Genomic DNA, 27,965 nt, shown 5'->3' with positions numbered 1-27,965 from the left:
CTTCTTTACTTATAAACGATTAATTGAGTCAAGACACAGTTAATTATTTTTACTCAGGAATAACATTTATTCGAGCTTTTATTATTTCTTAATTATTCTTTAGAATATTCACATTCCTTGCAAACGACTCCAGTATTTGAATTTTGTTTCCTTTATTTCTAAATGACAATATCGTATGAACATCACATGGTCTATAATAATTCAGATGATCGTTTTAAAACCACGGCAAACGAAATGTTTGGGTATAATTGAAATATAGTCACGAGTCGTCCCGTCCTAAGCTGCGCTATGGAAAACACAATAGACGTATATGACTAAACTGCGTATCTATTATCTTCAATAATTCATCCTAAACCTGGTATTCTAATAGACACAACTACAAAGTCTTGGTGTGAAGACAATTAGTACGTACAGGGAATTACCAAGGCTTTGTTGATATCACAATTTACTTGCTTGAAACTTCGTACGAGTGATGTTGAAGTCCACGTCATTATTTGCGTTCAGCAATTCTTTGTCGCCATACTGGTAATCTTCTTTAAGTGCGACCTTCTAAGAAAAGTTTAGAGATAACGCATTTATTTGAATAAATGATCCTAACAATAGCAATATCCATACACATAGATACCACCTACCACTAGTCGTATTGAGAAGATATAATTTATTACTTAATGGAGCAGAGGAATAAAATTAATACATACCGAGTACGCATTGCGCCCTAGGTGTTTATAGACAAGACACAGGTCAGCTCTTTGTGATGTTGTATTGGAATAGACAAGGCATACTACTTTCCAGGATGAACTTTTTAGTCATCAACAGTAGCAGCCCGAGTTTTTGTACAGAATATGATTTCACAAAACAACCACACAAGAGACGTTCCTGAGATGATATGGACACAATCTAAGTGATTAAAATAGGACGAGAACAAGATGAAAGCAAATATCCCGAGTAATAACACGGCATCGGCTTTAGCAGCGTATCATAACGGGCCGACAACGTCGAACATGCAAAAATGAGAAAAACAAAACGAAACGGAGAGGAACAGGAAAATGATGAGGTTGACAAAGGTGAGGAGAAAAAAGACAAAGCTAGGAGCACACGAAACACAATACAGTTTGCCTTGAACCAGAAGGCAACTGCGAAGAATGAACTTATGGAAAAACCCATTGCTAATTCATGCCCTACGATTGGGCAACCGTGGTAAGAAAAGCTTTTGTCCAACTCTTACTCACTTTGGAGCATTGACCAAGATGTTTACGAAGTGTAGCCATCCATTGTTCCTTTTCGTCGACTGTTTCTGCATAGAAATCAACGTGTTCACCATCACTGAAAATGATACGGAAACCGGTCTCCAAGAAAAGATATCCTTCAAGTTCATCCTCATCACTATAATGATTGTCATCAACGATGTGCGTAGCAACAGACAAATCAATCGTTGCTCGACGAGCCTTTGAGAACTGATGGAACGCAACCAACTTGGAACCTATCAACTGAAAGTAGCGACGACGCCAATAAGGGCAGTCTCCACCTTGTTGCGAGAGGTAACCATCACACAAAAGAGTACGATCCCACTCGGCCATTCTGAGATCTTGTAAAGCAGCAGAAATCGTAGTTGGCAGATCCTTAGGAGGTACTGGCAAAGCCGGAATGTAAAAGACGTGAACTTCCATTTCACCAACTTTATGAGAAGTAGGCTTGGCATCTGGGTTCGTTGTGTTAACAGTCCATTTGTTCATGATGGGAAGACGCAAAACTTGACAACGGCCTAAAGCGGTATTGCGAATGGTATCCAAATTCAAGGTAACGGTACCGAATACGCCCTCAGGCGATACATGTCCGTTAAGAGCCTGCGAAACAGGGTCCAGAATGACTGTCTTACGGCGAGAAGAAGAGAAAACTTTACCAAGTGTAGAACGAGGACGAGGCTTGGGAGCAGGACGCTCATACTTTGCACGCAAAGTCCAAGTAAGGACTGATCCGGAAACCTGGTCAAACGAATACTCACGTTGAATTGCCGTGTGTGAACGAAGTACCTTCCATTTGCGAGTCTCTTCTTCACCATTTTGATAACACATAAACATAGTGTCATGGCCTGCTGCAAGTGGCAAAGTAAGATTCTTAAGTTCAATAAGCTTCACCAACAGGCGACCAGAAGTCGATGCTGCTGTACGCGAGGTAGTTGGTCTGAGCGTCTTAGGAGTAACGCTTTCATTATTTTGAGAAGGCAGGGCAGACTCAACAACATGGCTTCGCTCAATGCCACCGCTGGTAGCATGAACAACCTTCGAACATTGCCGCATCAAATAACCACGGTTGAAAGAATTCAAAGCTGAAAGGACATCGGTAAATCGAGGATCGGGAAGATGTGTAACCTTTGGAAGCAAAAGATGAGGTGTGTTGGCATCGTAGGGATTGGGTTCAACAGACGTAGGAACAGCGTTCAAGCCAGGTTCATTTGCATAATTCTCGGAATACACTTCTGGACGAGCAACATCATTTTCCATGGAGTAGCGTGGAGGAGTTTTCACTTCGTCTGAAGAAAATGAATCATCTGACATGCCGAAAGAGCGAATGGTATTATTCTCGTCGTCATCATCCACCAAGCCTTCCGAATTGGCGCTGTCGCTAAACTCAAAAGACGACTCTCCGATCTCTAAAGTTGAATGTTCGTGAATAATAGAAGCGGTCTCAAGCACGCTTCCACTGCCATTGTTGTGCTGTACGAAGCTCAAACGCGAATCAATGTCCGAAGTCATGGGAGACACATTGGACACCGTATCTGCATCACTGTGTAACTCACCAGAGACATCGACCGGCGATGTTGTTTTCATGTTCATAGATAAAGGGTCTTCTTCAATACTGCTGTTGGGGTGTTGGGTAGGGAGCGCGGCACCATCAACAGTACTGTCACTGTAGCTACTGTCGTCATCAGCATCGTCCACATAGGTACCGATTCGATCTTGAATAGAAGATGAATGTGCGATTTTGTTTTCGGCGCTTATAGATGCCGTATCGGTAACCGACTCGTGCGACGCTTGTCCGTCGGCCGATTCGGCATTATACACACGGAGGACATCGGCCTCAGATCTATTTTCTGTAGAAACAGCGTTAAGAGAAACTTCGTTCATGCTAGTATTGTCATCACGCTCCACGGGAGACTGCACAATAGGTGTTGTCTCATGGATACTTGCTTGAGATGACTGTTCAGCAATTGACTCACTAGGCGTGACGAGAGAGTGATCGTTCGACGATGTTTCGTTAGCGTGCAATGAAGCACAATCAAAGGGGAAACAACTAGAGCTGCCAGTAGAATGAATAGACGGGGTATCCAAAAGCCCACTAGACGAAAGCGGACTAAAGCGACGAGTGTTCAGAGTAGCATGACGAGAGTTAGAGACAAGGCTGGGATCGTAGTCTGAGCAATCCCAATCGCTACTGGGAATTGGAGAGGGGACACGAAGTGCTTCGTGAATTTCAGCCAGACACGGGTGAGCTGGTCCGGAAGAAATCTGGTTGAAAGAAATAGCTGCCATATACGAATTTAAAGAGTTTATTGGCAAGGCAAGCGGACAAAAAAGTCAATAACAAAATTTCAAAACCACAAACAATCTGTAGGTGTAAAGAGAAAAGAAATAATGAGGAGAAACAAGGCGAAGAAACACAAAAATGCCAAGAAAAAGAGCTCACAGAAAAGCCAATTGAATACAACGGAGTGTTGTCTGCCGTTGAATGCTGTTTTTTTGCTGTAGACGATATGGAGAGGGATAGAAAGGAAAAGTAGCTTACCGCTACAAGGCAGAGGAAGATGAGTGAGGAATTGCAGGGGAAACGATGCTTCGTATATAGACACTTCGAATCAAGGGCCGTGATGCAAAAATGGAATAAGCACCATCGAATTTCGCTCGGTATCCATCGAAAACAGTAAACGAGGCTGGCAAGTACGGACCGCAAACAAATGGCTGGCACGCCGAGCACCACTTCCCCACCGTGAGGCCCAATAAATAACGCAAGTCGGCGTTAATAAGGGCTGTAATGTGCCACGTGTGCGCTTCCAGCCAGCCTAATTTACAAATTATTATGCATGGATATGAGTCTCAAGCATTTCCAGATTGGGTGCGCTTCTTCGGCAGATAGAACGGAAGCGTCGGGTATAAAGCGCTGAAGGAGCGTTGGCGGGATAGTCGGGAAGGTCAGCTTTGTCGTCGTTATCGTCGATCACGACAAATTAGAGTAGAGCATCGTGAAGGCCCTCCCCTAGTCTTCGAAAATAAAACCGCAATAAGCACACACGAAGAACAGGGTCTGGATAGGTGTAAGCGAACGCACGCTCTGTAGGGGGGCTCACAAACGGCGTGATCGAGCACGTCGTGGAGATAGACGTACCATTTTAGTGTCAGCCCTACGAGACTGAGACTGGAAAAACACACACTCAGACTGGTGACAGCGTTTACATTCCTTTTCCGTTCGAGGTAGGGTGGGATCAGAAGCCACATCCTGTGTGACACCGGCGGTTTCACTGCAACACGTGTGTTAGCAAATGTTGTGTACAACGAACAAACAAGAGTTTTGCCGTCAACATCGACGAGCAAACTCTCGTTGAAAAAAAATGCACAAACCCCGTTGAGTTCATGAGTTCATGGCGGTAAACCATGCTGCCAGCAGCGACCTGAACGCGTCAGCTCTGAGTGAACACATGGAAATCAGCGCAAACGCTTCACCATCCATGGGCAGTTGACGCACAAAAAGCAATTGTCCGTACCTCCGAATAATCACAGTTCCGACAAGCGAGGCGGAGGGTTCGATTTACTTTATCCTCACGAGGATAACTAAACAAAAAGTTTGAATTAGAAATTGGTCTAAAATCACGTAAATACGACGTACAGCATGTTGTTACACTCGATACAGTACTGGAAGTTTGACATTTTAGGCTAGCAAGCAGAATTCGCACTCACAGACCAGTGGTTGGCAGAGGGCAGGTGTGTTCGGTCGGCGGCGACTCAAAGAAGCGTCGCAAAGGATTAAGGTTAGTGCACTTCAGAAAACTGCATTAACCTTAAATACCGTGACTCCAGTAAATCTCGCCAACTCGTTTTTTCGAGAATGTTCGGGTATTCGGCGCTGTAGCGCAGGATGCTAACCTTAATTGAGGAAGCGAACGATCAGAGGGTCTAACGGCGCCAACACCTCTCTTCTCCCAACATGCGATCTGAAGAGTATTACAGACGAGAAGAGCTAATCAGAGCGTAGAAACAGATCACATGAAGTCTATGATGATTGGGAATTAGTGAAACAGGATCAGTTGCACAGTTACACAGCAATTGCAGTGCATTTATGACATCCTCGCTTTTCGACCGCCCATCGGCCCTGTCGCCCAAACCCTCGACAACCAACCCGAATACTTTGTCCACCGCCCCCACACCCCACTTGGCTCCGTGTCTCCCACATCGTCGACGAGGTCCGCTCCACATCCCCCACACACACCCACATAACCCCCCACGCAAGCGAAACGAACACCCACCAACAACCATCATGACTGGCTTCTGTGTACTGGGATGCGGAACGATGGGCAAGGCCCTCTTGACCGGAATTTTCGACTCTGTCGCCGAGAACGGTGTGCCTACGGATGTCCCCTTTGCGGTGCCTGACAAGTACTTTGCGTGCGTGAAGTTTGCCAAAGAAGTGGAGGATGGACAGCGGCTGCTGGGCGGCCGTGCCGAGTTTGTGCAGCACTCGGGCAATGTTCGTGCTGCGGAGCAAAGCCAATACGTTTTGTTGGCCTGCAAGCCCCAGGTGGCCTCCGAGGTGCTCGGTGTCGCCGGCATGCGCGAGGCGTTGAAGGGAAAGCTTGTGCTCTCCATCTTGGCCGGTAAAACCATTGATCAGCTGCAGAGCATGGTCGACGAAAGCACTCGTGTCGTCCGCATTATGCCCAACACAGCTAGCCGCATTCGCGAGAGCATGAGTGTCATCTGTGCTGGACCCCGTGCCACCCCAACCGACGTCGAGTTTGCCGAGTGGGTTTTCAGTGGCATTGGCCGAACGATGCAGCTGGACGAGCGCTTGATCGATGCCGCTACTGCTCTTTGTGGCAGTGGACCGGCTTTCGTGGCTACGATGATCGAGGCCATGACTGACGGTGGCATTATGATGGGCATTCCCTTCCGTCAAGCACAAGAGCTCGCCGCACAGACGATGGTTGGTACCGCCAAGATGGTCATCAGCGGTCAGCACCCTGCCATGATTCGTAATGACGTCTCGATCCCGCTGGCTGTACCATCAGTGGTCTGTTGGCGCTTGAAGACGGCAAACTCCGTAGTACCATTGCTCGCAGTATCGAGGAGGCCACGAAGCGGGCATCTGGTTTGGGCAAGTAAGCGACCAGGGTTATTTTGTCCGTTCGGCAAGATCGCCCAGGAAGCCTGCATGTTTCACCGACGATGGCATCAGCTGCCGTTAGGACACCACCCGTTCTCGCTATCGCTGGCCTGCCGCTAGCTACCCTGCTCGCCAGCTTGCGCTAACTAACTGTGCACTTTTTTGTTTACGTAATTCATTGACGTGGCAGATCCTGGCCGATCACTACGACCCTACGACTCCAGCTATTCTTGCTCACTCTGTCAGCTCTGTTCCGTCTGTACCCTCCCTCCTCCTTCGCTGTAGTCTGCTTGCCCTCGTAGTCCCTCGTAGTCCCGCGTAGTCCCTCGCAGCAGCTCGTAGTGCCACGACCCCTCTCCCCCACATTTTCTTCCCGCCCCGCCGCTCGGTCGGCAACTAGCGCGTGTTCACGTGGAAGATCCTGGCGTTCTTGGCGCCACTGCACAAGTCCGCGCCCCTCGATTATCTTAATAGGCGTGGTAGCCGTCGCTTCGTCGGGTAGGTGGTGGGGAGAGGGAAATTCGTGCCAAGTGGGTCTGCTCCTCATTTACCTTTGTGCTTGTCCCGCCCTGTGAATGGGCGTGCTTGGGACGATGACGGAAGTTCTCGTTTCCGAACCCGTTTCGAGCGTGTTGGTCCCTGTTGACGTGGGGCGCGTTTAGGTGCGCGATGGGTGAGCCGACATCCAGGGGTGCACAGACAAGAGAAAGGGATTGACTGCGAATCGAGGATCCTATGACGCAGGCCGACTCTCGCCGACACATGCCGAGGAATACAAGACCTCTGCTTCTACCCGGAACACGGTTTCCGGAATGATGCCGATCACGGTGCGGGAACGGCCAATCAGCGGCCGCCGTCGAGAGCTTGCGCCCGACACCTGCGACCGCGTGTGCGCAGTTCGAACCGCGCCAGGGCAGTGGCCTCAGCTAAGCGAGCATGTGCAACCGTGTCATGCACAGTCATGGTCCCCACCCCGCGATGCCGTGACGTGGGCCGGGTTGGCGACAGAGGGACAGGGGTGTACGTCATCTCACCTCAAGCGCGTGCATGCGCGTGGCGCCCGATGACGTTTTATGCTTTTCGACGCTACCTGATGGAGAATCTCTGACGTTATGGCGCATGGGTGTCGCCGCGGCTGTGCAATATGTGCGCGGGAAATGCCCCCTCAGCGCGCACAAGCTGCATGTCTCGCATCCTTTCACCCGATCATATCGCAGGGCGTGATTTATGCACTTTGGTCATGAATGGCTCGCTTAGACACAAGCTTTGCACACTGACGTAGGCCTTTCCCTTCGCTAAGACACCCCTGCGTCCAGGGACCCAGGGATCAAGGGTTGCGTCTGGCCCAATCGCTAATCTTGGCGGTTTCGCTTCCTCTTCCGCAGCCCTCTGCCGCCCCGTGATCTTCCGAGCTTGCGAAATAACGTTTCGCTTAAGTGGCCAGGGCAAGGCTCACACGCCAGAAAGCGAAGATAATGCTGCAGCCCCATGGCCTGTTTGCTTCGCATTGGATGCGCCTAGCCAAACCGTTCGTTTTGCTTGCTCTCCCCGGTGCCCTGTCCGCTCGTCCTCTGTGCTGTCCGTTGTGCTCGTTGCCCTCTCGACGCCTTCGATTCCGTCTTACCCTGCCAATCAGGGCTCTCGGAGTTTCTCTGGCAGCCATTTCTTCGCATTGGAGTGTTTAGCTCCTGAGTGGACGCGATGACGCTATGTCTCGCTAAACGTTTTTAAATCCTCTTCTATCCTTGAGAACGTCTGGGGTAGTGCCGACTATCCTGGGCATTGCGTCGCCTCAGCGCAGCACACTAACAGGCTATGTCGGAAAAAGAACAAAGCGCGCTCCCTCGCTCCAGTTCTAGTGCTATCAACGGTGGCTCTCGTGATCGACGTCAGTGCTTAAAAAGGGCACTTGGCACGTCCACTGCACCGAGTCCTGCCTTCGAGCTCTTCTTTTGCGTTAATCCATTGCCTTTCGGGCCTCCTCACTGCCTGTCTGCACGACAACCTGTCCGCCTGTTCGCCCTGCCTGTTTGCTGGTTCGCCCGCTGCGCAAGAACAGTAGCTTCTGGTCTGGCGCAACCCCTAATTTAACCTAAACCTGACCGCAAACCCTGGATCAGTAAACCCTAGCAAGGACCTAGGTTTCTGACGTCAGCGACCTATCTATTTCGCCGAAGCTTATTGCGACACGACGCGCCTGACGCGACGAGCCCGCGCGAACAAAAGGAGACACTGAACGAAACGACACGGCCGAATCGAGACGGTAGAACACTTTTCCGTGGTCTAGGACGCCGCCGTTTATAATCTCGTCTTGCTTCTTCCAGCTGCGTATTGCCGAGTCCCATCATTCCTCTCCACCATCTACTGCACCCTGCTAAAGCGACTGCACCGATGAGCGCCTCATTGTGTGTCACGACGGCCACGGGCCAGCGCGTTAGCATTCTCAGCGACACACCTTGGGACGACCCGCGTCCTGTGGTTCCGCCCATTTCTTCCATGCCCTCTGTAACCTCAGCGGTGCCCGTGAGCGTGTCCGCCGACATGCCCAAGCCCACGACGATTTACCGGTCGCGCATTCCTCTTGGGCTTCTGACAGACCCAATGCCCCCACTCACCCCCATTATGCCCGCGTCCTCCCCCACACCCCCGACGACCCCACCAGCGGGGGAGTGTGCGGGGGGCCCGGTGCGCAAGCGCCAGCGGTCTGCTGTGCGGAATACGACCAAGGGCAAGAAGACGTACCAGTGCCATTGCGGCAAGACGTTTACGACCTCGGGCCACCTCGCCCGGCACAATCGCATCCACATGGGCGAGAAGAACTACGAGTGCCGGATCTGCCATTCCCGGTTTAGTCGCCGCGACAACTGCTCCCAACACACCCGTACGCATTTTAAGAACCAGAAGCCCAACTCGGTTCTTATCTCCTCCTTCGCTCCCATCTACCTCAAGTCGCCGTCGAACACGTCGCCCTTCCGCGACACGGTTTCCTCTCCCCGGTCCTGCAGCAGTTCTCCCAACAGCATTTCATCCCTATTGTCCTCCTAATAGCAGCCATAACTCTCGCTCGAGAGCCGCGCTTCTTCGATCTTCTTGCCCGCCAACACATACTCATACACACATACACACACACACACTATTTCATGCTCAAACGTGGGCATTATTATTTTATTATTTTTTCTATTCTATTATTAACTGCTCGTGCGTTTGAACTTCTGCATGCCTGCACTTATTCAGACAAATGCAGTTTTTGTGCTCTTGCCAGTGCTATGCTGTTTTTTTGTTTTGTTTCTTCTGCAGAGCCAAGTTCATCTGTTCCTACTATCTTGACTGCAGACGGCTTGCTCATTCTCTTTCCGTGGCATCGTACGCAAGCGGTGCGCACGGAACAATCTTTGTCTCTATAATTCTCTCTCATTTATTTTTTCATTCTTTTTTTGGCTGGCCGGCTAGCTTTCATTTCTCAATCGCTCGCTCTCGCTCCCTCTCACTCTGCAACTCACTCGGCGACTAGCGACCGCCGTGCATGGGCCAACGAAGACGGGTTCCTTTCTTATTACTGCATGTTTCTGACTTTTATCTCTAATATTCTCCGATTATTTATTTTGTATTTTGATTCTCAGCTAGCTTTTCTGTGCATATTTATATAAAGTTATTTATTTTAGTCGCCTAAGTGTTGATTGTGTCGCGTCTGATGGCGCTTTTTTGTTTGATTGGTGCGTGTTGTTTTAGCTGCGCACGTGGCTGTTACATCAGCGCGTGACGTAGACGACTGCGACAGATTAAGCGCGTCTTCTCGACACGAAGGAGTTGTCCTCCACACACACCTTGCAACGCCCATTGTGCATAGTTAGTTGCAAGTAGGCTTCCCTGTGCGCGCCATGGAAGTTTATATTAATGTTTATGATATTTATCTGCGTGGATTTCTATCGAACATGGCCTGGAGCTGTGGAACGGGCGTGTACCACTCTGGTTTTGTCATTGATGATAAAGAGTTTGCATATGGAGCACATGAAATCCCAGACAAGACCGGTGTCTTTATCCTCCCACCCAAGACCGAGCTGGAGAACCTTACGTGGCGCTGTCGAATCGATTTACCTCCTTGTGAGCTGCCTCGAGAAACCGTCACGCAAATCATCGCTCAACTGTGTGAGGAGTTCCAAGGAACAGCGTACTCGTTGCTTGAGCGCAATTGCAACCACTTCACGGATGCCATGGCATTTGCGTTGACTGGACAGCACGTTCCATCCTATCTAAATCGCGTGGCTCGGATTGGCGTTAAGCATCCACAACTTACCAAGGCAGTTTTAGACTTCAAGGTTTGGCTAGACTCGAAACAAAACGACGAATCCGATTCAGATGACGATGAAATTGTACTTATTCCCAGTGCGTCCCGACGAAAACTTGCTCGTCTCTCGACGATCCAAAGTGTTCCTCGTGCCCACACGAGACATCTACGCACAAGCTCTAATAGCCTTTGGAAGGAAAACTAACCTTGGCATCCACTAGGCGCACCCACACTAATTACGGTTTGTCATACTAGAACGCTCTTTGGACGGGTTTTCTTCTACGACTTTTTTGGTTGGAAAAGCTTTTGTTTTCTAATACAAGCTGTATCCCGCAACAACCTTCGCATTTTCACATATTTAGCATCCGCACTTCTCCGCATACGCATGAAGCTTGTGGCATTTTTCAGTGGTTTTTCTTTTCTTTTCTTAATTCATTTTCTTTTGCATGAATCAACTACGATAAAGCGTGTTTCCCCCCTAAAGCATCTACCTGTTGCTCTCATTAATTTTCTGCTTATTTCTTAACGCTTACGAGAATGGGGATTTTTGGATTATGGTGGTAAGAACGCCTTCGCGACCCCCAAAGTTCGTTACCATTCTGCCTTGTACTTGTTTTACCGCAAAACGCTGCTGTTTCTTTCTCCTATTCGAACCCTACTTTTCCCTCTCACTTTACCCCTATGGCTGCTAACGAATTGCGTCTTTTGGATGCTGTTGAATTAAAACTCGCTTTGGCTAGCTCTGCCTCAAGTTTTCAGAGAACAATTGACATTTATTTAGCCCCAGCTTTACTAAAGTTTGAATCTCCTCATGATGCTGTTCGCAAAAAGACAATGGACATTGCTCAACACGTCCAGTCGCGCTTAAATAGCGACTCTTCTTTGCAAGTTCCACTACTTGCTCTTTCTAAACAGTACGTTGAGCCCCATTCAGAGCTGCTGAAACAAGTTGACGCCCAGTTTCTGCTTCTTGGCACACAGCGTCTGCCGGAAACGCCAAATCTCGAGTTCACAGAGTTTCTTATGCAAAATCTGTCCGTTGACCCGAAACTATTTCTTCCACTGTTGCTTCGTTTGCTCGTACACACACCCCCACAAACCTTGTCTGTGACACCTTCTCCAGATTCATTGCAACTACTGGCAGCACTGCTAGCTCCTCATTCCAGCGACAGTGTGTATGCTCCGCTTCGCGCCTCGGAGCACACCGTTGAGTATCGTGTGGCTGTTCTCCGTTGGTTTGCCCAAAACTCATGGCCACAAGTTTATCGCTGGCTGACTTTTACACTCGGTACCTTTGACAAAAACACAGAGGTATCTCGTGTTGCTGGTGATTCCCTGCGTCAACTTGACACTCAGAATCTAGAAGATGACGCGTTGGTGAGTTTGCTGCTTTCTATTGCACAGAACAAGTACACGTTGCCCAGGTTGGGCACAGTGGTTCAGTTCTCTGTTCCGTTCCGTGCAAAGGCATTGCAGCTTCTGTGTCGCAGCATACTAGCTGCAAGTCGGGAGGATGCTTTGACATGTATAGAGTCTATTTTCCAGTCTCCTCCTCCCCTGCATTCACGATTAATCCAATTTGCACATTGGATCGTTACGATGGCCAAGCCCGAATTCCTTAAAAACCATTCCGAAAGCTTGTTTGCTCTATTAAAACGGGCACTCCAACAACCTGGCCTCGCTGATAGCAGTCTTCGAGGATTCTTGTACACGTCTCTTGGTTCCGTTCTTAAGGCTGATCGTGAGCGATTGGCTAACATTGGCAATCTATCTTTTCTGTTTGACGCTTTGAAAAATGAGTCTCCAGATATTCGTGTATCTATTGACGAGGCGCTCTCTATCGTCCTCGCTTGTTATCGTCACTTTCATGATCTCGACGCCTTATTTACAATGCTTCAAAGTTATGTCGTGGATGAAAATTTTAATGCTTCTTATGCCGCTTTACGCTATATCCTTGTTGTCTTCCCTTTCCATTACACACCCGCCCGAACCCTCTGCGTTTTGTCTCAAGACCAGAGTCGGTTCTCCCATGCATTTGTTGAGGAAGCACAGAAAGGACTTACTTTGAACGATTGGTCCTTATACAACAGTATCTACTATGAAAATGACAAGCTTTCCGTGACAAATACTTTCTCATTGTTGCAGAACTGTTATCCTACGTTGGATGAATTTTTGTCTACTACAATAAAAGAACAATCTGTTGAGGATTATTTTCGCTCCGTGGGAAATGATGTTTTCTCTGCTACCCTTTCCTTTGCAAAAGCTTGCATTGTTTTCCGTTTGCCGAAGGCATTATCGTTGATGGACGACTTTCAGCTTTCTTCCTTTGACGAAGCATTTCGGTCAGACGAACAATTGCGTTATTCGTACGGCGACAGTTGCGTCCGTTCAGACAAAATAAAACTGTTCATATTGTTGTGCTTTAAAGGCGCCTGTCAATTGCTTAAACCAGCAATCGTTGCTTTCTTCCAGTTAACTGCTGCTTTACCAGGAAATGTCATGTCAGCGGTTCCTTACGAAAAATTGCAGCGACCTATAGAGCATTGTTCCATCACATCATTAAAGATTATGTTGGCCCGCTCGTATGGCGTTATGGCCAGTTTTGACTTACTGCATAAAGAGACAGCTAAAATTGAAGAGATTTTCAACCAATTTTCAGATAATGCTAACAACACTTTGGGCTCAGTTACAAAACGATTCCTAATGGGCTATGTTGTAGCGTCTTTGTTTGCGAGACGAAGTTACAATTCCAATATGCTACCTATATTTCAAAAGTGGTTGTTGAAGAATTTTCAAGAACTTAGAACCCTTATTAACAATGGAGTTGCGGCGAACAGGATTGCTGCACTTTCATCTATTGCTGAATGTCTTACTTACGCTGGTGATTTTATTTGCGATTCAGTCGATAACACAAAGCTTATTGATGAGGTTATATCCCTTACTAAGAACAGTGAGAATAGCGAACTTACTGCTTCGGCATGCTCTGTGTTATCACGGTATAGTTTAACATTAAGTCATGATAAGCGTCCTAAAGAATTTGAAACAATTCTGCATGCCATTTACTTAATGTATCACAACTCTTCCGTGGACATGATGTTCCTCAGTGCAGAATCAATGTCCGTCGTTGCTGGTGGTTGGAATTCAACCACTCTCCGTGCTGAACATAGTTTTCGAGATGTTAATGCACCAGTTACCGATTCACCAAATTTTGTTCATGTGCTTGGCTGTGTGCTTGATGAGTGGATCAAGTCGCCAAAACCCGCAGTTAAGAAGTATGCGACCCTGTGGCTATTGTACCTTACTCGTAACTGCTCTAAATGTGCCCCACTTCACGAACGGCTGCAGGATATTTATCGTGCTTTTATCTCTTGTCTTGCCAGCCAGGACGATTTCTTACAAGAAACTGCAGCAATTGGTCTTAAGGCTACTTATGATCTCTCCAGCAAGGAAGAGAAACAGTCGTTTACTACAAAACTTATGCAAACTATTACTGCAGATGCGACATCTCTCACTCAGAAAACGTCGTTTACAGAAGAAACAGAGCTTTTCAAAACAAATCAAGGAAAGGTGGCCACATACAAAGACATATGTTCACTTGCGAACGAGTCAGGTAATCCTGAGTTGTTGTATACCTTTCTTCATGTAGCGAATAGCAGTGCCGTTTGGAGCTCCCGTAAAGGTGCTGCCTTGGGATTGGAAAGCATCTTTAAAGCAGATAAGGCGTCGTTAGAGCTTCTGTTCGGTGACAACATGCGTTCGTCTGCGCTTATTGCCAAGCTGTATCGTTTCAAACATGATCCAACCACTAGTGTTGCTGAAACCATGGATAAAATTTGGAAACTTTTAAGTCCCGCTGACTTCAAAATTGAACATTATCGAGATGCCATTATAAAGGAATGTTTATCCAACATGACAGATCGCTCATGGCGTAATCGCGAGTCAGCGGTAAATACTCTCACTGATTTGCTTGGTGGTGTGCCTCTCACATATATTCTTAATGATATGGAAATGTTATTGAGAATGGCTTTCCGTGCGATGGATGACATAAAAGAATCAGTCCGAATTTCGGCCGTACCACTTTGCAAGATGTTGGTGCGTAGTTTGCTCAACAGCATTGAAGAGACTAGTGTCAATCGGACAGACGCTGGTATTAAAAGAGGAACAGAGATTCTTAATGTGGCACTTCCGTTTTTTATTGATCAAGGAAATAATTCGACAGCGAAAGAAGTTAATGCATTTGCGTATGATACTGTCACCAAACTTGTGAAAACAAAAAGTCCTTCCTTAAGTCCGTTTGTCCCTGAGTTGGCAGAGGCGTTGTTGGGTTATCTTACGAAATACGAGTCTCAAGTAGCATCATTCCTCGATTTTCATACGAAGACGTATGGTATTGAACAGAGTCAACTGGATGCCGCTCGTGTTTCTGCTGTACGGAACTCTTCAATGATGGATTTGATGGGTGTTATTATTGGTCTCGCTACAAAGGAAAGTATGCCAAAATTTGTCTCGGTTTTGAATAACAGCTTAACAAGAACTGTTGGTGTTCCTACAAAGATTGGTGCGTCTCAGGTTTGTGTTTTTCTGGTAATCCGACGGGCTGAACTTGTCAAACCGTACGCGCCTAAACTTATGCTGTCATTAAAGGCTGCCTGCTTTGATCGAAATGCGGCTGTTTCAGAAAGCTACTGTGCTGCGATGGGTTATCTGTGTCGACTTCTCAGTTTCGAGCAGATTGAGAACATTTGCCGCCCTATATTTCAGCGCTTTTTTGACTGCGTGGAGTCGGAACAAACAGTATGCAGCTATTTGGTAGCTTCCATCCTTCGGTTTGCCTCAGATAAGTACCATCAAATGGGTCAGTTATTCCTTCCCTTTGTGTTTGTTGGCAAAAACTCATCCTTCGAGAAGGTACGGAACATGTTGACATCCGTTTATAATGACAGCGCAAGCGGCGGTAGTGCTGTAAACCTTTACTACGATGAGATCTTCAATTATGTGAAGGAGAGTGTTACAAGCTCTCAGTATGAAAGAAAACTTCTGGGTGCTTTATCGTTACGCGAAGTCATCCAACTTGCACGGCTTTCCGGCAAAGAGAGTTCTATATATGGTCTTCTGAGCGATGCAATTCGCGTTCGTACTTGGCCAGGAAAGGAAAATGTCTTAGAGGCCCTCGTATTATTTGCTAAGGCGGTTCCAGAATATTTGGCTGATCATAAAAACGATGTACTACGAATGTTGCAGACGGAAATTAATCGTCGAAATTACAGCTACAAAATACGAGTGTATCTGTGCATTGGAGATTTTCTCGGTGCAAAAGAGCTCGCTGATTACGATTTGGCACAAGTGTGTTATGACGAGTGCAAGTCGACCTTCGGCGCAACGTTGGATTCCTCTTTTGCTACGGATAACGACTTGTCAGTCGATGATGTAAGAACGTTACAATGCAATCTTGTTCATTGTATCTTTTCAGCCTTTCGTAAGTCAAGCGACTCGGGTTTTACGTTTCATCAGCTTATCGATATCTTCTACGATGCTACTAAAAACGATCAGATACACTGGCTTGTGAAACAAACTCTTTTGGAGCATCTGTCGAACCTCAGCGACATTGAATCTTTGAAGGATCTAAATGATGGAGAACACGTGAAGCACTTTATTGCATATTGTCGACTAAATAACCCTGCGGAGAAGGCGCAAGCTGTGCATGATAAATTGCTAGCGAAGTTGCAGTAAACAGACTTAATAATTAATAAATGAAAGCCTTGTATGAAGAGCCTTTACAACCTGCTGCTCCATCCATTTAACTACTGTTTTTTTGCGTCACTGGCGTAACGAGTATTACATTCATGATACAGTGCATCTAGAGAAAACAATGAACGCCTCAGCTTCATTCATTACTTGTCATTATGTAACGGCTTAATTGGCTTTTTCTTCATTTTCCTTTTTCTTCAGAAGCTTGTTTCTCTCATCATTCATCGAGGCGAAAAGCCAGAAATGAATGATTAAGTCGCAGAAGGCAAAAGTAAAAGCAAGGCTGTTGCTGAGTGGACTTTGCTTTCTCAAGTAAATGAAAGATGAGAGACCGAAGTTGAACAATGCACGAATTGGAACAAGTGCGGTAAAGTAAGACATATTGTCCTGCAGGAGAGGAACCCAGTATGAAAGAGAAAGCAGCATGAATACAAGGCCCAAAAACGAAAGCAGAGGCTTCGCGTCTTTTGTCATCACCAACGGGTCAACTTCCATGGCAGCACCCATCAACCCGACAAGACCACTGTCAACGATTTTTTCGGGTTTCCAAAGCAGCATCACTGCCAGCGACGAAAGCAGTACTGTGTAAAGCAACAAAACAGACCGAAATGGAAGTAACATTTTAGATTAGATGTGTAGACAAAGTGGATGAGACCGTTGTTTGCTCTTTAGTTACGTTTTTTTTCAACAACAGATACAGCAAGCCTCACCAATAATTACTTAACTGCAGGGGCTTTTCAACGAGAGAAATATGATGGGCTCACTTATGTGGTTTTAACAACTGCGAAGTGTTGCTTGTAGATGTTAACCTGGGTTCGACGTTGGTGGTGGATGTTGGGTCCATAGTTGCATCCACTCAATTCCCTACACTCAGTAAGGAACTGGGCCACAGTACAAACACACACGACTGCAGCAAAGTAAAACATCAAGTCCTCATTCGTTATACAGTGTCAATGTGCATTGCAGCATTCTCTCGAGAAACAGTTGAGAAACAGCAACAAGGCTTGTGAATACAGAAGACACTGAAAAAAGAAGCAATAAATGGCAACACCTGTCAGTCATTCCATATATCATCTAGCTTTTATAAAACATGTCGTAAATAAAACTCATTTAGTCTCGTTTCAAGGGAATAATACGTGTTTCAACACCTTCCTTCGTAACAATTTTGACTAGCACGGGCATCACCAAACCTCAATGTGACGCTCACAAGCACCAGTATAGGCCTAAACATTTGTTAGTAGATGTTGATAATTATGAGCTGCAAAATAATTCATGCGCTTAAGCATGAAAACACTGAAAACGTGCCAGCATGCGTTACTTACATCTTGAAGAAGGTTCACAGCTTGCGTCAAAGTCAAAAGACGATGAGGCATCTTTTCCGTGCCATTAGAAGTGGGCACATATTGGTTGTGAAGGTTAACTTGGTTGTCCAAGAAAGAGAGCATAAAATTAGCCGCAGAACCAGCGGCACGGCACCATTCACGCTCGTACGAACCAACAGGATCGAAAGAATAGAGAGCGCCGACACCTTTTTCATCCAAACCTGCAACCAAAGTGTAGACATAATAGGGAAAGAAACGTTTGCCATAAAGCATGGTTTGCACCATTCTGGAACAAGAAGAAGGAGACATGATACGCTTGTGGTTGTCATGGTATAAATCTATCCGCTGACGAATACGTTTTACCAAAGTCAACGCGTCAGCTTCAAATCCTGTAGCACCAAGAATCAATTTGTCGCCAACCTCGTGAACACGAGGCGAAAAACGGGTATTGATGTTGTAACCGTTGACATTACGCGTATCACCGGCAATAATGGAGAAGTCTTCACCAGCAATGCCAACAATTGTACCTCCATTTTGGACGTAGGGATCAAATCTGGATTGGGACATTTTTAACTCAACAAAAATTCGAAAGAGTCTTTTTAAATCGTGAAACGAGTGTCTTTATACACAGAATGTCGTTAAAGTATCCTCTGTTCAGGTAAAAACACGCGTCGTATTCTGGGTCTGCAAGAAGAGTGAGTGTGGGTTCTGGGTAAGTGCCAGCTCAAAGGATATTTAGTTTCGAATGTCCGAGAGGTTTTCGTTATGCAATGTTACTCAATGATGTTACCTTAAAAAACGGTTTCGCGCTGCTTCTTATTTTATATAGTGTAACTTATTGAGCTAAACCAAAGCGCTTCGTACTGCATTTTATGCTTACAGTAACTACGTTATAGCGCACTATAGGCGTTTCATAATATACCAACACAGTGTACTGGCAGTAAGCAAACGGGGGACGTAAACAACCCTCGTCCTGTATCTATTCATCATTACTACACCTAGCATGATTACGTTATTTACAAAGTACATTAATCAACTAAATATTACATATTTTGTCCAAAGTGTGTAGAAGATTAGAGACACCTTCGGCAAAACATTTCGCCTCGGTATGCTTTTTGTCCATGCTAATAGTAATCGTGTCCATCTTTAATGTGTTTGCCCATTCAAAGTTAGGCTCATCGGTACGGTCATTACCAGCAACAACAGTAAGGTCTATAGAGTCAGGGTCCTTGCAAAGTTTTTTGTAGACATATTCGGATGCAGTAGCCTTGTTTATGTTCGAGGGTTCGCATATAACCTCTCCTTCGAGAGGAACCGCACGACAACCATTGGAGGCGCCCTCGTTTAGACTGCTGCAAAGCTCACCGGCAGAGCGCATAGCGTTAGCTTCATCTTCTGCATTCTTATAATTAAAAGAAAATGAAAATCCACGATCCTCAACAGTGGAACCAGGAGTACGTTCTCGATAATAATCAAGCAACTCCTTCACAGATGAACGCCAAGTCATGTCTTCGGGCTTAAACATGCGCAACCACATATCAGGAATGCCTTCAGCTTGAGCATGCGGTCTCACAAAACAACCATTGCCGCAAATCAGACCAACATCCGGCAAACGAAGGAAGAAGCCTTCCAACTCGTCACGTCCCAGGCTACTAGTAATGTAGACTGTGTTTCTTGGATCACTGCACAACTTGGCTATGATGTCAAGCATGTACTTGTAGTTGAAACTCACAAACTGGTGAGCGCTACCCCAGTTGATTGTAGTACCTTCGAAGTCCAAAATAAAAAGACGGTGCTTGCTGCGCTCAAAGTTTTGGGTGAAGGTAACGGAAGAGAAGCGCGGGATGGCAAGCACATCGCGAGCTTCTTGAGCTGCATAGCACGCTTTAAGAGAAGAAGTAAAATCAGCAACCCATGTAGTTGCATTGTGCTTCATGATTGCCTTGAATGAACCATTGAATAAACGTTCGCGATCGTTGTCGGACAATTCCAGTGCGGTCTTGAACGCCAAACTCGTCTCCAAGGTACTCCAAGGATTCACAATAAGCGCGGAATCACTAAGGATAGAAGCACTTCCAGCAAATTCACTGATAATTAAAGGAGCCCTCTTTTCTTGCTGAGCATAGATAAACTCGTGACAAGTGAGATTGAAGCCTTCACGTAATGAGGTAACAACAAACGCATCTGCAACCTTCAGTAAAGCCAAAAATTGAGCAAAGTTCAAGTCTCTAGAGACGATCACCACCGGAAGGTGATCGGAAGAAAAGTCAGAGTACTTTGAATTGATACGTGCGACGATATCAGCAATGCTCACTGAATACTCGCGATCGTCCTCCATCAACGCAACCTGCAGGAGGACAGTGTTGCTTTGATACGTGGGATTGTCATCAAGAAATTGCTCGTAAGCCAAAAGCTTCTCCCTAATACCCTTAATGTTGTCCATTTTATCGCGACCAAAAAACACATTCAAATTTTTATAGCGCTCTGCAAGGATGTTGTATGTCTCCGTCGTATCTGGATCATTCAGAAAGTCGGACAACAAGATGGGGTCAATACCAATTGGAAATGAATTCACATCCACATATCGGTCCTCAAGCAATAAACGGTTGCCCATTGCCTCAACATACATGATTCGAGCACAGGTTTGCAAGAAATGACGTTTGTACTCGTCCGTTTGGAAACCGACCAAGTTTGCACCAAGCATACCGGTAAGAAGTTCTTTTCTACGGGCAAAACAACGGAAAACCTCTGATGAGGGAAAAGAAACGTGAATAAATAAGCCGATGATGGCATTAGGAACACGTTTACGAACCATTTCTGGTACCAAAAGCAAATGGTAATCGTTTACCCAAACGACATCACCCGGCTTGTACGTTTGAATAATTTTGTCCGCGAAAGCCTGGTTCACAGCGACATATGCATCCCAACTGGACTCCTCGTGGAAGAAGGAGAAGGTCTCGTTGTGTTGGTAATGGAAAGCCGGCCAAAGAATCTTCTTACAATAATGGTTGTAATGACCCTCGTAGTTAGAATCAGAAGTATAGACAGCAATTGATTGGTGCTTCACCAAGAGTGCAGCAGATATTGCTTGCTTCGTTTTATCAGAAAGAGTCTCTGTGGGGAAGCCCAACAAGCCAATCCACACAGAGTTGTCAAGAACATTGTCGCGCTTAGCGGCATGTATGGCATTATACAGACCGCCGTTGCCTGTAAGACTAAGTTCAACGGTCCAACGAGCTTTATCGAACAGCGTAACAGATCTCGACAACGACTCTCTGCGCTTGCGCAGGGGTCTCAAAGTCGCACCAATACCGGGAGCACCAAATCGGTTGGAATCCGAACCGTTAAGAGAGGGGGGAGGGGAATTGGCCCGAGAACGTGGCTGCGTGAATACCGGAGAAGCTCTGCCGGAGCGCACAGATGGAGATGCAATCGCAAGATTGCTGCGTACACCAGAAGAGAGCATGGTACCCGTGGTTGTGCGAGACAGGGGACGAGCGCGCGGATTGAGATCAAAATACTCATTGAGAAGCTCATGTTGGGGAGTCATTGGAGGTGTTCCATGACGACTTTGAGTGCGAGAAACTGAGAGCTCTGAAAGTAAATTGTGCAGACGCATTGAATCCCGGCGAGCATGGGTGGCAGTAAGCCCAGCCGTAGATGGAGTCGATTCTACAGCCGACTCATCCTCGTCCAAATGGAAGTCAATTGTGTAAGGTAGGAAAATAGAACAGATATATGTTTTCGGCATCGTCAAATAAGTTGAATAGTTCGTTAAAAGATAAGTAGAGACTGCAGTATGCTAAAAAAACTGACAAAAAGCGTCCAAAAAAATTAAACAAATCGTAACACAATCGTTAAGCAGCGTAATTAGGAAGAAAACAAAACCGTTTTAAGGTTTGCAAGACCAAAAACAGTCCTATAAACACTGAAAAAAAGAGTTAGTTCACTGTACGCTGCAGAAATTGATACTAGAAGACGAACGCCAATCCCACCTAATGAATTCGCATAAAGGGTAAGACCAGCTAACAGCGGAAAGCTCTCAGACACAGCAATTCGTCCAGAATTGAGGAATACTTACGAGGAGTGATTCAGAACGAAAGATACTTCGTATAGCGGTTAGAGAACTTGGCGCTGAAGAGAAACAGACGCCAAAAGAATGTTGGGAGAGGATACGTGCAGAGAAGAGGTATTCACCATGACATACACCGCATATAAGCAGTCTAGGTGGAACATGTATGTCGTAAGTATGACGTAATATATTACTCGTCATCATGATGTAGTTATAGATGAGAACGAGGGGGAGTAAAACCGCTGGTCATGGCAATCGCAGGGAAGGTGAAAAACAAGACGTCAAGAATGTGGGGACGAGAAAGGAGAATCAGATGCCCCGACAGGATACACGAGACAACTCGTGGGGAAATTAATCCGGCTCCTAGTAGTCTTAAACAAATTTGCGCAAGAGCCCCTTGGCCAAGACACGTTGGGAAATAAACGAGCCGTCTTGGGTGCCCACATACCCACGACGGCTCGAACGCAACCGCAGCGGAGGGAACCAATACCACATCACCACCAACTACTACGAGTAATTGGAATCTTCGGAACAGACGGCCACTACAGATAGACAGGACCTTGTGCTAAAGACAGAGCCGAACATATCATATTAACTTACATAACTATACACCAAACTCCACACCCACAAACGATAAACTCCTATTCGATCACCAGGTCTAACACCCTGGAAAAAGAATGGGAGTCCCCCGTTAGGGAAACAGTAGCAAAAATTGTACAGTCAAATTCACACACCTCACAAACGGCTATTTCTGGTAAAAGGCAAGAAATAGATGCGATAGATTTTGTGAAATGCTTTGACGATGGTCTTCCAAAGGCGAATGCGGACTCTTATATACCATTTTGAAACCCTAACCCAGTCGGAGTTTTAACTCACGGCGGAACAGCATAGAAGAGTATGGAAAAACAAAGAGTTTGTGAACAATCAAAATACAGCAACTTTTATTTATATTATTAAAATACATCTAATAAGTCATATACTGCACTTAATGTCTACGATTTAATCATGTTTTGGATTTTAGTTGACCGGGCTTCTTTCGCGTTTCCCCACTTCCCCCACTTCCCCACACCATATCCCGACTCACTCGCCCACCTTAATCGTGTACGGGTTCGAGTCTCAAGCAGCACATAAATTTAAACAAGGTTTACGCGTTAAGCTCACATCGGCTATAACAAAACTGCATTTCCTGTGTCGCGATGTGGGAGCTTGGATTCGCTCTCAGTACGCTGGTTGCTGCACTTTTTGGTCTTGATGGCGTTGAAGCTGCTACGACAAGTGTTGTTCCGGTCCATTGGTGCCCTTCGCGTCTTTCTGCTTGTTTGTCTGAAGGCGAGACAAGAAACTGTTTCCGTGATAAATTAGGGTTCTCTGACTATGATGAAGTAGTCTTGTTGGAAGACGATGAACAGAGCACGTCTATTGACGATCAGTTTAAAGAATTGAAAGCATGGTTGTACGAACGGATACCCACAACTGAATCCGTCGTGCTTTGGAACAGTTCTGATCCCAGTTTTACTCAGTCAAGTGTTCAATGGGCCCCTTGTATGAAGGATTCGCAGGCGAAGATGCGGTATAAGCGCAGCACCGAAGTTGAGCGGGCGTACAAAACGGTTGATATCAAAGAACTATCTGGGGAGCTTTTCTACAACTATCGGCAGCATGGATTCGTTCTCTTTACGGACTCTCCTAAACGCTGTGGTAGTTGCAAAGGCTTTTTGGAGGAAGAAGACTCTGTGTGGAATGTTGTCACAAATGAGTATAAGGGAAAGGTTCCTTTCTTTCACTTCGACTGTTCACACAATAGTGACGTTTGTAAAGCTTTAGAAATCGAGCGCACTCCTAGTGTGTACTACTTTCATCAAACAGGTGAAAAGACGAATGTCCCCCTTCACGCTTCTGGAAGCACATTAAAAACGTTCGTCGAGGCCGCAGGCCTTACGAATCAATTAGACGGTACTGTGTTCCCTGAACATGATGTAGGAATTGAGGGCGTTGAGCTGCTGGAGGAGACGGGTGAGCCTTTCTTCCTGTATCTGCATGACTTTTCATCCATGGCGGAAGATTTCAACGCACTTAGAGTGCTTTACCGTTCTTTGCTTGGTTATGCAGAGCTGTATGGAACGGATAATAAGCTTGTCATGGAACGCTACAACATCACAACGCTGCCTCGATTAATTGCCGTTCGCGGTGGACTTCCATTTGTGTATCCCGGCCGAATGGTACCGGATATGCACGATACGTATAAAATTGTCAGTTGGGCAAGAGAGCAAAAACTGCCTCTCGCACCTCAAGTACATCCACAGATGACTTATCCGTTGCGCGATCGTACATACCTGGCCATCGCTTGTGTTGATCCATCATCTACCACGAGCATGATACGGGATGTTGCAAAGGTTAATGAGGTTGCTCGCGCATGGAACATTCGTCTCCGTGCGATTGAACGCGAACAGCTGCTTGAGGGCCGTCGTAAGTGGCATGCTTATGTAGACAACTTGAAGGCAAAGGGTTACGATAACGTGCCCTTCCTTGCTTCCCGACACAAGATACCTCTTCCTGAAAACAAGCAGGTAAGCTTTGTGTGGGTGAACGCGGTATCTTGGCGGAAATGGCTTACCAGAATTTTGGGTCATGACAACGTTCCATCTAATCAATTCATAATTTTGGATCCTCTTCGTGTCCAGTACTGGGACACTTCTGTCGATGAAAAGCCCTTAACGTTTGGTGATTCTGATGCCGTTATTGACACAGTGTTGCGGGCATTGTCCTTAAGCAATGGACAAATGCCCAAGACAAAGTACACCATGTCGAAAACACGCGCCTTCTTCCTTCAGATGCTATCAACATTTGCTAAATATGGCTCAGTGATCTGGATTGTTGGAATTGTGGTGAGTCTTTTACTCAGTCTTCGTTCGTTGGTTTGGATCCTGGTCTTTTCAGTTACCTTTTTACGTTCCTTTTACGCGAAATATATCACAAAGCAAACATTCAAGCAGCAGTAAACTGTCAATTGATGTCCCTAGTGCTTCTACTTGTCATCTGTTGTAAAATACACACTCCATTAAAACCCATGAATTTATCTCTTTTTTGTGACGGAGCAAACAGAACAATACACAAGAATGTATGAAAGCAAGAGTGTCCGGTCTGTTTTTACGACTACATTTTATTTGCAGCATCTTTCATGCTGTCGTCTACGGCAATTACTACTGCGAGTCATTCCGACTGCCAGTTGTTATACTGGGATACCACCAGGTTCAATTTACACCAACATTTTATTAGGTCATTTACTTACTTAGTCTGTCTTATAATTGGATTGAACCTGTGAATATACAGTTTTCAGTACGGAATGGCAGGTTTTCCTGTGCTACGTGCACTCAGTGTTGTTTTATTTGCTTATGTATTCGTTACTCTTTTTCTGGGTAGTCGAGCTCAGAATTGGCTTCAGGATGTCTTCCACCATAATGACAGAGTCTTTAATCAACTCGAGGAAGATCATACACGTCGATTGGGTGCACAGGAACTGAAGTTTCCTACGGTCTATGCTTTAGGTGACATTCATGGAGATTTTAACAACGCTATTGAAGTCCTTTCATTTGCAGGTCTTGTTTCTGATGATGAAGAAAGACACTGGACTGGTGGTAACTCTATCTTAGTTCAAACGGTAGGTGGTCTTTGGCTGAACAAGTTTGTCTGTATACCTTGACCGTTGTTCACTGACACATTTTTAGGGTGATATCGTCGATCGGGGTCCTGACACGCGTAAAATTTTTGCCTGGATGAACACGTTGGCAGCCGAGGCTGAACAGGTGGGCGGTGCTGTTATTCGTTTGCTGGGAAACCATGAGTTTATGAATGCCCGTGGGGATTGGCGGTATGTTCACCCCGGTGACATTGAGTCCTATCCAGAGCCATCTATTCAGCATCGTACAAAGGACTGGCAGGCTCACGGCGAAATTGGTTCGTTGCTTCTGTCGTCCTACAACATCACGTATTTCGAAAAACAAACTCGATCCCACTTTATGCATGCAGGTCTTTCGAGACATTGGGCCAAACATGAGAGTGAAATCAACGACCTTGGAAATCGTTTACTTGAGCTGTTCATGGCTCGTGAATCCATTCCCAACAAATATATGACCTTCTGGCAATCTGATGGTCCCATGTGGTACAGAGGACATGCCAATCTTCCTGATGAGGCGGCATGCAAGAATGTTAAGGAGATTCTCCGTATTATTGATGCAGACCGTGTTATCATGGGACATACTCCCCAGCTCCCCGGCATTCGTCAGCGTTGTGATGGCAAGATCATTCTCATCGACACTGGTCTTTCGTCGGCGTACAGTGGAGCAAAAGCCATTCTTCGACTTGAGCAAGATGAAGAGTACGTGGTTGCTAGTGCTGTATATGCTGATCGTGCTGAACTGCTCTCCAAAACCAAGAAGGGGCAACTGTAGTGTTGACCACGGCAAAATAATGCAATCAGATTGGTAAGGTGTACCACTCTTAATTGTCATTATATTTAGTGATCATTTACGTTTCTCTCATCTGCATTGGTTATGTTTCATTACGCCTGTATACGGGACTGTCTTCAATGGCAGTGAAATCAAAAATACATTTTCAATAATTCACAAATACCATTCAATACCCTTCCTTCACTCATAAAACTTATTCCACTAGTGTCTAATCATAAATACAGCTCGCTCCCATATAACATTGCTGATACATTCTACTCGACTAGCTTCACTCTACTAATAAGACCTACCGTTACCACCTATTTCGAAGTAGTATCTACCATGAATGTAGCATTCAATAGAGCTATTGCTCGACCATCAGCAAAGCTTTTTGGACGGGTAGGACTTCGTGGATACGCAGTTGCGACGAAGGATTCCGTAGAATTGCCAATTCGTCTTTATGGTTTAGACGGTACGTTTTTTTTTTGGAAAAAGACGTTTATACTATAAAATAAACCTAACATAATAGGTAATTACGCTGTAGCTTTGTTCACAGCTGCTCAAAAGACATCCAATTTGAAAGAAGTTGATTCATCTTTTCGTCAACTTGAAAAGGTCATGAAGCATGCAGAATTACGAGAGTTTTTAGCGAATCCTGCCTTGAGAAAAGAAGATAAGTCATTATTTGTGAAAGAAATGACTAAGTTATGTGGGGATAACAAGGTTTTTAGCAACTTTCTGCAAGTTCTCTCAGACAATAATCGGCTCTCCTTGTTACAGAAAATCTATTTGAAGTTTCATGAATTAATGAAAGCAAAGAACAATGAAGTTACGGTTACTGTGACTACAGCTACTCCTCTAGACGAACAATCAATGTTGCGACTTCAAAGGGCACTTTCAAAATCCAGTTTCGTTAAAGGGAAGCTCGTGATGAACAACAAAGTTACTCCTTCCATCCTTGGTGGAATTGTTTTGGAAATTGGAGACATGATTGTTGATGCAAGCATTCAATCCAAGGTTACTAAACTTAACCAAGCTCTGAACGGTATGTACACACTCAGTAGCTACAGATCACGTTTTCTAACACAAAAACAGAATCAATCTAAGTTAAGGAAACTCAAATGCTTCACGTTATGATCTGAATGAATGAAAATGAAGTTGACCTCAGCCCAGTAGTGTATAAAAGTATATGGAACAATAGCAACATTAATGAAGACGGTGAACTTTTTAAATGAGTTGCCGTGTTGTTTTCTGCTACTTTAACATCGCTCTCGCTCGTCAATAGGTACTGTTTCTAAATACCATGTATTTTGTTACTAGATATTAAGCTTATTTACTTATTATTATATAGAAGAGAGGTGTTTTCCATAATTTTCCCCACGTTATAGGCAGGCAATATATATTCATTTTCATACTAGTGTAATCAATTGTGTTCGCGTTTAAACGCAATGTCAATAACGCATATATATATTTTACTTTACTTTATTTTTTTTGGAATTTTGTTATAAATTCCCGTGATAATTAACTACCGTAATAGCATAATTATAAAAAATGGTGGCATTTGCCCAATTAAGCTCTTTAATGTTTGCTAATGGTTTAGAAGATATGTATTCATACACATATAATTGTCCACTTTTTTACCTTTCGATACTTGATCTGTATAATTTGTTTATTAAAACTTCCGAGCACAACAGAGAACAGATTATAATATAAATGATGCA

The 27,965-nt window shown here is 45.4% G+C and overlaps 13 protein-coding genes across 13 annotated transcripts; 7 read left to right on the top strand and 6 right to left on the bottom strand.

Moving 5' to 3' along the window:
• Positions 1-1,178: 1,178 nt before the first annotated feature.
• Positions 1,179-3,530, bottom strand: SJAG_00118 (medial ring protein Mid2; the record flags this gene model as incomplete). The annotated part of the gene is made up of 1 exon (XM_002171380.2): positions 1,179-3,530. One exon carries the CDS (start codon positions 3,528-3,530, stop codon positions 1,179-1,181), a length of 2,352 nt encoding a protein of 783 aa, XP_002171416.2.
• Positions 3,531-4,251: 721 nt separating this feature from the next.
• SJAG_00119 (DNA-directed RNA polymerase II complex subunit Rpb9) lies at positions 4,252-4,919 on the bottom strand (the record flags this gene model as incomplete). The annotated part of the gene is made up of 5 exons (XM_002171381.1): positions 4,252-4,299; positions 4,381-4,513; positions 4,614-4,663; positions 4,757-4,823; positions 4,879-4,919. 5 exons carry the CDS (start codon positions 4,917-4,919, stop codon positions 4,252-4,254), a joined length of 339 nt encoding a protein of 112 aa, XP_002171417.1.
• A 607-nt stretch (positions 4,920-5,526) lies between these two features.
• Positions 5,527-6,492, top strand: SJAG_00120 (delta-1-pyrroline-5-carboxylate reductase; the record flags this gene model as incomplete). The annotated part of the gene is made up of 1 exon (XM_002171382.2): positions 5,527-6,492. The coding sequence occupies one exon, from the start codon at positions 5,527-5,529 to the stop codon at positions 6,490-6,492; it is 966 nt and encodes a 321-aa protein (XP_002171418.2).
• Positions 6,493-6,839: 347 nt separating this feature from the next.
• Positions 6,840-7,136, bottom strand: SJAG_00121 (hypothetical protein; the record flags this gene model as incomplete). The annotated part of the gene is made up of 1 exon (XM_002171383.1): positions 6,840-7,136. The coding sequence occupies one exon, from the start codon at positions 7,134-7,136 to the stop codon at positions 6,840-6,842; it is 297 nt and encodes a 98-aa protein (XP_002171419.1).
• Positions 7,137-8,763: 1,627 nt separating this feature from the next.
• Positions 8,764-9,417, top strand: SJAG_00124 (transcriptional regulator NRG1; the record flags this gene model as incomplete). Its single annotated transcript, XM_002171384.1, has 1 exon — positions 8,764-9,417. The coding sequence occupies one exon, from the start codon at positions 8,764-8,766 to the stop codon at positions 9,415-9,417; it is 654 nt and encodes a 217-aa protein (XP_002171420.1).
• An 833-nt stretch (positions 9,418-10,250) lies between these two features.
• SJAG_00125 (PPPDE peptidase family protein) lies at positions 10,251-10,862 on the top strand (the record flags this gene model as incomplete). Its single annotated transcript, XM_002171385.1, has 1 exon — positions 10,251-10,862. The coding sequence occupies one exon, from the start codon at positions 10,251-10,253 to the stop codon at positions 10,860-10,862; it is 612 nt and encodes a 203-aa protein (XP_002171421.1).
• A 476-nt stretch (positions 10,863-11,338) lies between these two features.
• SJAG_00126 (proteasome component) lies at positions 11,339-16,387 on the top strand (the record flags this gene model as incomplete). The annotated part of the gene is made up of 1 exon (XM_002171386.1): positions 11,339-16,387. One exon carries the CDS (start codon positions 11,339-11,341, stop codon positions 16,385-16,387), a length of 5,049 nt encoding a protein of 1,682 aa, XP_002171422.1.
• A 183-nt stretch (positions 16,388-16,570) lies between these two features.
• On the bottom strand, positions 16,571-17,026 carry SJAG_00127 (fungal protein; the record flags this gene model as incomplete). Its single annotated transcript, XM_002171387.1, has 1 exon — positions 16,571-17,026. The coding sequence occupies one exon, from the start codon at positions 17,024-17,026 to the stop codon at positions 16,571-16,573; it is 456 nt and encodes a 151-aa protein (XP_002171423.1).
• Positions 17,027-17,683: 657 nt separating this feature from the next.
• SJAG_00128 (20S proteasome component beta 6) lies at positions 17,684-18,685 on the bottom strand (the record flags this gene model as incomplete). The annotated part of the gene is made up of 2 exons (XM_002171388.2): positions 17,728-18,685; positions 17,684-17,698 (listed from the first exon to the last, which is right to left on the bottom strand). The coding sequence occupies exons 1-2, from the start codon at positions 18,292-18,294 to the stop codon at positions 17,684-17,686; spliced, it is 582 nt and encodes a 193-aa protein (XP_002171424.1). The 5' UTR covers positions 18,295-18,685.
• Positions 18,653-21,946, bottom strand: SJAG_00129 (alpha,alpha-trehalose-phosphate synthase). Its single transcript, XM_002171389.2, has 2 exons — positions 21,809-21,946; positions 18,653-21,655 (listed from the first exon to the last, which is right to left on the bottom strand). The coding sequence occupies exon 2, from the start codon at positions 21,476-21,478 to the stop codon at positions 18,764-18,766; it is 2,715 nt and encodes a 904-aa protein (XP_002171425.1). The 5' UTR covers positions 21,479-21,655; positions 21,809-21,946; the 3' UTR covers positions 18,653-18,763.
• A 980-nt stretch (positions 21,947-22,926) lies between these two features.
• On the top strand, positions 22,927-25,106 carry SJAG_00131 (protein disulfide isomerase). The gene has a single exon (XM_002171390.2). It carries the CDS (start codon positions 22,996-22,998, stop codon positions 24,796-24,798), a length of 1,803 nt encoding a protein of 600 aa, XP_002171426.1. The 5' UTR covers positions 22,927-22,995; the 3' UTR covers positions 24,799-25,106.
• SJAG_00132 (phosphoprotein phosphatase) lies at positions 25,039-26,565 on the top strand. Its single transcript, XM_002171391.2, has 2 exons — positions 25,039-25,457; positions 25,525-26,565. The coding sequence occupies exons 1-2, from the start codon at positions 25,143-25,145 to the stop codon at positions 26,245-26,247; spliced, it is 1,038 nt and encodes a 345-aa protein (XP_002171427.1). The 5' UTR covers positions 25,039-25,142; the 3' UTR covers positions 26,248-26,565.
• On the top strand, positions 26,557-27,683 carry SJAG_00133 (F0-ATPase delta subunit). Its single transcript, XM_002171392.2, has 3 exons — positions 26,557-26,716; positions 26,774-27,289; positions 27,340-27,683. Exons 1-3 carry the CDS (start codon positions 26,587-26,589, stop codon positions 27,348-27,350), a joined length of 657 nt encoding a protein of 218 aa, XP_002171428.1. The 5' UTR covers positions 26,557-26,586; the 3' UTR covers positions 27,351-27,683.
• The last annotated feature ends 282 nt before the right edge of the window (positions 27,684-27,965 follow it).

The sequence above is a fragment of the Schizosaccharomyces japonicus genome (assembly GCF_000149845.2).
Source record: "Schizosaccharomyces japonicus yFS275 unplaced genomic scaffold supercont5.1, whole genome shotgun sequence".
Taxonomy (NCBI): Eukaryota; Fungi; Ascomycota; class Schizosaccharomycetes; order Schizosaccharomycetales; family Schizosaccharomycetaceae; genus Schizosaccharomyces; species Schizosaccharomyces japonicus.
The sequence above is the reverse complement of the archived record's forward strand: the minus strand, read 5'-3'. Positions and strand labels throughout refer to the sequence as shown.

Excerpts from the sequence above, each read along its gene's own strand:
- SJAG_00132 (XM_002171391.2), top strand. The coding sequence starts at position 25,143 with ATGGCAGGTTTTCCTGTGCTACGTGCACTCAGTGTTGTTTTATTTGCT. Across the intron at positions 25,458-25,524 it reads ACTCTATCTTAGTTCAAACG|GGTGATATCGTCGATCGGGG; the intron begins GTAGGTGGTCTT and ends ACACATTTTTAG.
- SJAG_00131 (XM_002171390.2), top strand. The coding sequence starts at position 22,996 with ATGTGGGAGCTTGGATTCGCTCTCAGTACGCTGGTTGCTGCACTTTTT.
- SJAG_00129 (XM_002171389.2), bottom strand. The coding sequence starts at position 21,478 with ATGCCGAAAACATATATCTGTTCTATTTTCCTACCTTACACAATTGAC.
- SJAG_00133 (XM_002171392.2), top strand. The coding sequence starts at position 26,587 with ATGAATGTAGCATTCAATAGAGCTATTGCTCGACCATCAGCAAAGCTT. Across the intron at positions 26,717-26,773 it reads TCGTCTTTATGGTTTAGACG|GTAATTACGCTGTAGCTTTG; the intron begins GTACGTTTTTTT and ends CTAACATAATAG.